Source organism: Mastomys coucha, unplaced genomic scaffold (assembly GCF_008632895.1).
Source record: "Mastomys coucha isolate ucsf_1 unplaced genomic scaffold, UCSF_Mcou_1 pScaffold4, whole genome shotgun sequence".
Lineage (NCBI taxonomy): Eukaryota > Metazoa > Chordata > Mammalia > Rodentia > Muridae > Mastomys > Mastomys coucha.
In genome coordinates this window covers 4,731,091-4,741,066 of record NW_022196910.1, presented here as the reverse complement: position 1 = coordinate 4,741,066, position 9,976 = coordinate 4,731,091, and the positions used below count along the sequence as shown (strand labels likewise).

General features: G+C 45.7%; 1 protein-coding gene across 2 annotated transcripts; it reads left to right on the top strand.

Annotated features, from left to right (window-relative positions):
* The first annotated feature begins 1,375 nt into the window (after positions 1-1,375).
* Positions 1,376-5,494, top strand: LOC116075752 (ATPase MORC2B). 2 transcript variants are annotated; one of them, XM_031349087.1, is made up of 2 exons: positions 1,376-1,446; positions 2,259-5,494. In XM_031349087.1, the coding sequence occupies exon 2, from the start codon at positions 2,285-2,287 to the stop codon at positions 5,351-5,353; it is 3,069 nt and encodes a 1,022-aa protein (XP_031204947.1). In that variant the 5' UTR covers positions 1,376-1,446; positions 2,259-2,284; the 3' UTR covers positions 5,354-5,494. The 2 variants fall into 2 exon arrangements, with proteins under 2 accessions (XP_031204947.1, XP_031204946.1); XM_031349086.1 differs by having other exon boundaries at positions 1,397-1,709.
* Positions 5,495-9,976: the final 4,482 nt, after the last annotated feature.

The window sequence follows — 9,976 nt, the reverse complement described above, 5'->3', positions numbered from 1 at the left end:
AGAGGAGGAGGAGGGAGAGGAGGAGGGAAGAGGGAGAAGAGGAGGGAGAAGAGGAGGGAGAGGGAGAGGAGGAGGAAGGAGAAGAGAAGGAGGAGAGAGAAGAGGAGAGAGAAGAGGAGGAGAAGGGAGAGGAGGAGGAAGGAGGAGAGAGGAGGGAGAAGAGGAGGAGGGGGAGAGGAGGAAGAGGAAAGAGAGGAGGAGGGAGAGGAGGAAGAGGGAGAGGAGGAGGAGGAGGAAAGCCATGTCTTAAATGGAGTGCTTTTGAAATGAGATTCCAGCCATAAGCCCTTCACAACCCTGTTTGCTTCCACTCCTGGCCAGAGGAGGGGAGGGTTCTAAGTGGGGATGGTTTTTCCATTGCAAGAACATCTTGGCAATGAATACCATCAAGTTACGCCATGCAACAAACTTCATACAAGAGATTTACTGCGGAGAGGAGCAAAAACATGTCTGCCACTGACCAGGAAGAGAGAGCAGAGGGCTGGGCAGAAAGGAAGGCTTTTATACGGTTTTGGGAGCATGTTCAGTGAGCTTGGTGGTAAAGTATGGAAGGATAGGAAACATCATTTGTCCATTAAACTTGAGCCAAGGGTGGTAATAGTGATTTCCAAGTCTCTGAGCTCAAGGTCAAGCCAGGCTCAGGATGTTTTTCTTTTGAGCTGTGTCTTGGGCTTGAGATCAAGGGTCAGTGTGTTCTTTCCTTGGCCCTTTTACTCTACAGTGGTGGCTAGGGGAGAGGAAAATGTGGCCTCACATAGCCCAAGATGGACTCTTATTGTCTGTATACAACTTCTGATCCTCCTGCATCCATCCTCCAAGTGCTAGAACAATTGTGCATTACAATGACTAAACAGCAAATAAATGGGTTCATTGGTTCCACTGTTACTGATGATGTCTGTGATAGGCTAATCAGGTCTTTGGCATCTTGCTCAAAGAATTTAAGAAGGGCTAAAGCTTGAGCCTGGGGAGATGGCTCAAGGGTTAAGAGGGCTTATTGCTCTTTCTTGAGAACTGACTTTGATTCCCAGCACCCAGGTCTGGAGGCTGACAAACTGCCTGTAACTCCAACTCCAGACAATCAGTCAGCTTCTGGACATATAGTCACCAGATAACATGAAAAGTGTTTAATAAAAGAAGGCCTAGGGCTGTGAGCAATAGACGGCACAAAAGCAGAAAATGAGATAGCTTTAGCAATGGAAGAGAAGCAGCAAACTAAATTCGTGCTGTTACTCCTGCCATCTTTTGGTCCAGGGCCCACTACTACAATCCAGTCGAGCTCCGCGCTTTAGCTCTGTAGTCACCTAGTCCAGCAGACAGGTGACGCTCCACAGAGGCGGAGGCAGCCCGTGGTTCCAAGTGTGCTGCGGCGGTTGAATTCGAGTTCTAAACCGGGAGAGGAACAAGGGCTTCTGGGAATTGTGGCCAGTGGCCAGTGCGCACGACCTGGTTAGTGCTGCGGTTGCAACTGTCCTACACCCTGGATCCCGGCCTTGAAAGCTGAGACTCACTCCTCCGGGAGAGGAGAGAGGAAGTAGCTACAAGACCCCAAGTCTGACAGGGAACGGTGTAGGGCCATAGCCAGCCACATGAGATTTGGGTAGATCTGTTATGAGGAGTTTCTGTTGACTACTGTGAGGTCATTTCACACAGCACCCTGTGGTGATTGTGGCATAACGTTAAACTGGGTTTGAATTTGAAAGACTGGTAAGGTAACCACAAAGACTTTTTGTCCGTTGCCAAGTAGGATACCAGATGTACAGCTATCTATGCTGTACTAGATTCTAGTATTCTAGTATTCTAGTACTGCAGCTATTTAAAGATACTTTGGTCTCTAGTGAAGATGTAGGTGAAAGTTAAGTTTCCTGGTAGACATAGATTTCCACACTGGTAAGTCTTCTCATTAGAAAATTTAGAACATACAATGGCTCAAAGAATGTCAAGAGAAAACAGTTAACAATCAAGTCGAGCTGTTAAGGACCAGCCGTTTTTGAACCAGATCATCTGAAATGAACTAAAAAAAAAAAAAATTAACTCAAAGTTCTTAAGAAATGCAGGTTTAGGCTAACCCACCCACCCAAAATAATTACAACATAGTCATTGAAAATTAGAATGGAAGGAAGAAAGAAATCTCAGTTTCAGATATCTCTAATTTGGATAGTTACTAAATAACTTGTTTTATCTGTAAGAAGCAGGAACTACCCTTTATTGAATAGAATCCAAGAAAGCCTGCCCAGATACATATATTTCTCCATTACTAGGTAAGACTGGAGACTTCATTGGAGTCATGGTGTTCACCAATTACAGCACTCTCAACCGGGCTCAACTAACCTTTGAGTATCTACACACAAATTCAACTACTCATGAATTTTTGTTTGGTGCTCTCGCCGAACTGGTTGATAATGCGAGAGATGCTGATGCCACCCGGATGGATATTTATGCTGAAAGGCGAGAGGACCTTCAAGGAGGATTCATGCTTTGTTTTCTGGATAATGGAGTAGGAATGGATCCAAACGATGCCATCAGTGTGATCCAATTTGGGAAATCAGCCAAACGAACACCAGAGTCCATGCAGATTGGGCGGTACGGGAATGGGCTAAAATCAGGCTCAATGCGTATTGGGAAGGATTTTATCCTCTTCACTAAGAAAGAAGACACCATGAGCTGCCTCTTCCTGTCTCGAACCTTTCATGAGGAAGAAGGCATTGATGAAGTGATAGTCCCTTTGCCTACTTGGAATACTCAGACAAGAGAACCTGTCACAGACAACATGGAGAAGTTTGCCATCGAGACAGAACTCATCTACAAGTATTCTCCCTTCCACACTGAAGAAGAAGTGATGAGCCAGTTTACAAAGATTTCTGGGACTAGTGGAACCCTGGTGATCATTTTCAATCTCAAACTCATGGACAATGGAGAACCCGAACTGGACATAACCTCAAATCCAAAAGATATCCAGATGGCAGAGATCTCCCAAGAAGGCATGAAGCCAGAGCGGCACTCCTTCTGTGCTTATGCTGCTGTGCTATATATTGATCCTCGGATGAAGATTTTTATTCATGGGCACAAGGTGCAGACCAAAAAGCTCTCCTGCTGCCTGTATAAGCCCAGGAAGTACACATTCATGTCAAGCCGTTTTAAGACCAGGGCAGAAGAAGAGGTGAAGAAGGCAGACCAGGTAGTATGGCTCGCTGAAGAGAAGGCACGGGAAGCAGAGAGCAAAGCCCGTGCATTAGAAATACACATAGGTGGAGACATCACCAGGGACTCCAGGGTGATGTTGCGTCAGGTCCAGAATATAGCCATCACTCTCCGAAGAGAAGCTGATGTCAAGAAAAGGATCAGAGACGCTAAGCAGCAAGCACTCAAAGAGCCTAAGGAACTGAGTTTTGTTTTTGGTGTCAACATTGAACACCGTGACCGTGATGGCATGTTTATCTACAACTGCAGCCGCCTGATCAAGATGTATGAGAAAGTGGGCCCACAGCTGGAAAAGGGTATGGTATGTGGTGGGGTTGTTGGAGTCATTGATGTGCCCTACTTGGTCCTGGAACCTACACACAACAAGCAAGACTTTACTGATGCCATAGAGTACCGCCACCTTCTGCGGGCAATGGGGGAGCACCTGGCACAGTACTGGAAGGATATAGCCATTGCCCAGCATGGGATTATTAAGTTCTGGGATGAGTTTGGCTACCTTTCAGCTAACTGGAACAAATCCCCATCTGATGAGCCGCATTTCAAACGCAAGAGGGCTATGCAAGTCCCAACCACTATACAGTGTGATTTGTGTCTAAAGTGGAGAACCCTCCCCTTCCAGTTAAGTGCTATAGAAGGTTACCCAGACAACTGGGTTTGTTCCATGAACCCCGATCCTGAACAAGACCAGTGTGAGGCTTTTGAACTGAAGCAGAAGATTCCTCTGGGAGTATTTAAAAAGGTCCCAAAGACACAAGAAGAAAAGCAGAAGCAGCTGACAGAGAAAATTCGCCAACAGCAGAAGAAGCTTAAGGCCCTTAAGAAAGTCAAGCCTATCCGTTCGCAAAGTGACCTAAAAAAATTACCCTTGGAAGTGACTGCCAGACCTTTCTCCAAATATCCTGGCCATAGATTTCAGGGTCCTCAGCCATCTTTCCGTGCAGTGAAAAAGAATGCCCGAAGAAGACCCCAGTCCATGCATGCTCCTAGACCATTCAGACAGCTCCAAAAGTCTTCTATCATCTGCACCAATCCAAAATCTCCTGCTCTGGCAGCTCAAACAGAGGTTGTGCAGCTCGAGTCACCTGAGATACCCCAAAAGCCAATGAGCCCCCTGGTCAAAATTATACCCCAACCCACACCTCTGGTACCATCCCTGTCACCATCTGTAGTCCCCAACTCCAACAGCCTTGGGAAGGTTAAAACCCCCAAAGCCATGAACACTCCAGTGGCCGAAATACCAGGTCTGCCTGTTAATCCCTCACTGGCAAAGTGTGATCGTAAGCGGAGTCTTGAGGTCTCTGATGAAGTAGAAGATAAAGATAGGAGGAAGGGGTGCAAACGGGGCATGTTTACTATGAAGGAAGAAAATATTCAAACAAATGAGCTCTCAGACAATGCTGAGGAAGAGAATCCAGCTGACCTCAAGATGGCTCAGAAAGATAAAGGGCTGTATGTGGAGGTACAAGTGAAAGGAGAGTGCTACAAGGGCCATGTCACAGCTGTGGAGGTGGGTGATAATGTGGTATGGTGGAAGGTCAAGTTTGAGGATGTGCCTAAAGATAGCACACCAAGAGACTGCTGGGTGGAAAAGGGCAGTGAAAATGTATGGCTGATGAAGCCCTCTCCTGAGTACCAGAGCACTGATGAACAGCAAGAGGCTATAATGGGGGAGGAGAACACTGTGACCCAGCAGGCCTTGGCACTGCAGGAGGCCTCCATCTCTGACTGCTTCTGCACTGAACCCGACACTACTGCCCCAACGGCCAACCACAAGACCATTGACCTCTTGGTCCAAATTCTCTGGAATTGCCTACGTTATTTCATGCCTCTGAGCTTTCCCATATCCAAGAAGGAGCTAGGTGCTATGAATTCAGAAGAACTGTTGTCTCTTCCTCTGAAAGAGTGCTTCAAGCAATATGAAATCGGACTTCAGAATCTCTGCCATTCCTACCAAAGCTGCGCTGACTCACAAGCCAAGGCCTCTGAGGAAAGCCTGCGCATCTCCCAGAAAAAACTCCAGGAAACAGAGTATAAACTCCAGAAGCTGAGGACCAATATCCGGGCACTCCTGCAAAAGGCTCAAGAAGACATAAACATCAGTGCAGATGATGAGCTAGATGCCTACATTGAGAATCTCGTCAGCAGCGATGACTGAAGGACATCAAAGCAGAGCAGCTCCCCTCCTCAGCACTTCCACAGCCTCTGTGGAGGGAAGTTCCATTCATGTATTTTGGGAGGGAAAGACACTCTGATTCTTTGAATCTCCCTCCCTGAATTTATAAATATTTTAAAAGATTTATTTTGCTTTTCATTTGTGTATGTGTGCATGTCCATCCTTAATGCATTGACCTCACAGGCCAAAGAACTAAAGTTATGAGAGGTCCTGAGCTGTCTGGTGGAGGTGGAGGAATCTATACTCAGGTCCTCTGTGTTAACAAGAATCACTTTTTTTTTAAGGTTTATTTATTTTATTTATTTGAGTACACAGTTGCTGTCTTCAGACACATACCAGAAGAGGGCTTCAGATCCCATTACAAGATGGTTGTGAGCCACCATGTGGTTGCTGGGAATTGAACTCATCACCTCTGAAAGGGCAGTCAGTGCTCTTAATCTCTGGGCCATCTCTCCAGCCCCAACAATAATAACTCTTAACTACTGAACCATTTCTCCTGCCTCCAGATATTTGTTGTTTTGTTTTGTTGTTTAAAGAGACCATACTTCTTTTTTGTGGCCTAAGCAAATACCAAAAACCTTTGCGCATTTTTGGTTGCAAAATCTGAACCATTCAGCTCACAAAGGGAAATGAAGTTGGAAAGACTCTGTAGTGCAAGCGTGGTTTTTCTCCTAGAGGTTTAATGGGGGGACATTTGATATATGGAAGTGATAAAATGCCCAGGCCTGTCTGGCCCTAGGGACTCAGACCTGGTTGGGGGAGGAGGGTCTAAGGGGGTTGAAGCAGGCAGAAAGACACTTCCCGATGTCCTGCTCTTTGATCAGGAGTATGAGGGTCTACAGGCCACCCAGGTAGCTACCAAGGTCCAGATGAATGGTACAGCTTGATGAATGGATGGTTCTTGCCATCCTAACACCTCATGCATCACTCAATTTCCTGTTAAAGAACTGATTTCCTGAGACTACTACGGACTCTAGGTGCAGAAGAAGACAACTCTGACTATCTAGATCACTGGCCTGGGTGGCACTGCAAGAATTTCTCTGAAAAGGTTCAACTGTGAAGGAGCCCTGTAGAGGAGGAGGCTACATTTATGGCCGCCTCAGGGAGACTCCTCCCATTGAAAGCCATTGCTGCTACCTTTCTAAATCTTTCTCTGTTAGGCCCCACAGGGCTCTAACACACCCCTGCTCTGGAGCAGTGAGGAGCATATCAACCCTCCACTCCCTGCCTAGGCACAACCTCAGACAACCAATCAGGGTCAAAACAAGGACAAAGGCTCCTAAGTTTTGTCTAATGGTTCCAACCCCTCAGCTTGTCTCGTTCCTATTCAAAGCTACTAAAAAGACAGGAATATGACCTGAAGATGGGGACGTAGTGATGGGGAGACCCTGACCCCAGAAGCCTTAAGTGTTTCCCTACTTATGCACACATGGCTTAAAAATGCCTGTTGAGTTCTGGGCTTCTGCTGTGTGTGGTGTGTATAGGAGAGAAGGAGGGAGACTATACTTGGGGCGGGGGGGACTTTTTGAGGAGAATGCCATTCAGAAGTAGTCTTTTCTCAAGCTTTCTCCAAAAAGAAAGGTTTCCCTGAGCTGATGAACATGTTTTGCTCCCCAAATATCCCCCTTTGTTGATCCCACCTAAGCAGGGTGTGGTGGTCTGTTTTTGTTCTGAGACATACTACATTTTAAAGGATTTTTATATGGATGTGCTCTGTGTGTGTGTGTGTGTGTATGTGTATGCACATGCACACCTATAGAGACACCAATCCACGCACAAAACTTTCAACCCAAAATTAATCCTGTCTACAAGAAATGCACCCACAGGGAAGAGAGCAAAGACTAAAGAAATGGCCAATTAATATCCAGCCCAACTTGAGACCCATGACATGGGTGAGCAGCAATCCCTGACACTATTAATGATAATTTATTATGCCTGCAGACAGGAGCAAGTTGTCCTTTGAGAGGCTTCACACAACAGCTCACTCAGACAGATACAGACACCCACAGTCAGACAGTAGATGGAGCTGGGGACTCTTATGGGAGAATAGGAGGAAGGATTGTGGGGCAAAGGGGATAGGAATATCACAGAAAGACCAACAGAAGCAACTAACCAACTTGGACCCTTGGGAATCTCAGAGTCTGAACCACCAATCAAAGAATATATGTGGGCTGGACCTGGGCCAACCCCAACACATATGTAGCAGAAGTGCAGTTTGGTCTTCATGAGCATCCCCAACAACTGGAGCAGGGGCTGTCCCTGAATCTGTTGCCTGCCTATGGATCCTGTTCCCCTAATTGGGCTGCTTTTTCTGGCCTCAGTGGGAGAAGAAGTGCCTAGCCTTGCAAAGATGGTGGGGGTATACCCAGGGGTTCCCCTACCTGCTCAGAGGAGACTGAGAAAAGGAATGGGTGAAGAATTGTGGGATGGGGTGACCTGAAGGGGGGCAGTGAGCCGGATGTAATGTAAATAAGTAAAAAAGAAACAAACAAAAATGAAAAAATGAAAAACAAAACAGCAACAAACACAAAAAATCCAGTCCGCTCAGAGTGGGTGTGTTATAACATGCCTTAGGATACTTTCCAGTATGCATCTGGTCTTCACTAACAGTTTTTTTCTCATATTCTTATTTTGGAGTCTTGGCAATGATTTCTGCACCTTGCTTTCTACTTTCTTCTCCTGCTGCACTTTGTTGTTTTGTTTCGTTTCTCACCTCTGCTTTTAAAAATAAAATGCTGATTAAGGGAGGGCCTGACCTTGTTTGAAAGCATGTTAAGAGTGCAAAGCAAGTGTTAAAAGCACTTGCTTTGGAGCTGGAGAAATGACTCAGCATTTAAGAGCACTTGCTGCTTCCAGAGGACTCTGGTTGGATTTCCAGCACCTACATGGAGTCTCAAAACTGTGACTCCTGTTCCAGAAGTTCCAACAGCCGCACACAGACACACAGGCAGGCAAAATTCCAGGGTTGCAGTGGCAGAGGAGGTTCAGTTCCCGGCACGTATTCAGTGACTCACAATCAGTGTGAATCATCCTTAAGTGCAGTATCAGGAGCTCCTCTGACTCATAAGGCTGGCTGCCAACCACACATGAGACACATACCGACATGCAGGCCAAACACTCCTAAACATAAAAACTCATAAACCTTTTTACTTTTGCATGCTACTATTTTCAAGGAGGTCTGTGTGTTCTGTCAGGTCTGAGATTGCAGGCCTGGAGGGAGGAATGAAACTAAAGGAAAGTTGATTTCCTGGGAGATCAGTTTCTGCTGATAAGTTGAGCTAGTCATTTTAAGGCAGAAAGCAGGAACTTGGAAAGTGTGTCTATGGTCTTGTAGGTGAGAAAATGGGAAAACATTTCAGTGTATGAGAAGGGTGTTTTGGTGTACTAGGCTAGTTTCTAGATCGTGCAGATTTCGAGGTTTTACCGGAGTTATAAAGTTTAGAACATGGGCTTTGCCATCCCATCCCATCCCCAGTAGGCCTGGTAGATAACATCTCAATAGCAAGCCTAAAAGCACATCTTTGGTTGTTTAAGCCAGATCTGAATCCATACAAATGAGATGACACATAATGCTTCCTCCAGGTACTTTCAAGATGGGAAATACTATACAGAGCAAGCACGTTTTGAATTGGCTGAGACAGATTGCCAGAGTTTGAGGTTAGTCTGGGTTGCCGAGTGAATACCAGGTCAGCCAGGGTACGTAAGTGTAATATAACAAAAGTTATATTTTATTATGCTGAGGGTCATCACACAATGTTCAAACTCTAAATTTCTAACTACTTTCCTAAGCCTATCTCCCTAAGGCTGCTCACCTGAGTTAAGTCTCTTAGCTGAAGGTGAGGTGCAGTCTCTAACAGAAGTCTCTGATTCAAAGGTTAAGATCCTGGGGGAGACTCTACAGCTGCAGGGCAGATGGAGGTGGAGTTTCTCTAAATGTGCAGAGCAGAGCATTGTTCTTGGCCTCTGCTTACATACTGTCCAGTAGAAGCCATGCAGTTCCAGGACTGCGTCTGGTTGTCTGGAATAAGTGATGTCACCAGGTCTTGGTTAACAGGAGCAGCCTTGCATGTAGTAAGTATCCTAAGTTATTTTTACATGTCTAAAAGGCATTTTTTTACTATGCTCATTACAATAAGAATGAGCTTTAGTAGTGTAGAGGATGTAGCTCACTTAGTAGAGTGCTTGCCCAGTTTACTACAAGACCTTGGTTCACTCACTAGCACTAACCAAGATTGATGGTGAACAGGCCTGTAATCCTAACATTCTAGTCCTGGAAATGGCAAGAAAATTTAGTTCAGAGTCATATTCATCGTGCCTTCTGGCTGAATTGGGTTATATAAGATCCAGTCTCAAAACACCAGGGTGCATAGCAAAAGTATGTGGGGGCCAGACAGGGTAGTATATCCTTGTCTAGATGCACATTTCTAGAGAAAGGTGTTCAACTTTATTTTTTATGTATAAGTGGTCCTATAATAAAAATCTGCCTGAATGTATGTCTGTGCACCATGCCTGGTGTCACAATGGCTAAAAGAGGGTATTTGATCCCCTAAGACTGGAGTTAGATGGTTGTGGGCCAACATGTAGATGCTGGGAATTGACCCCAGC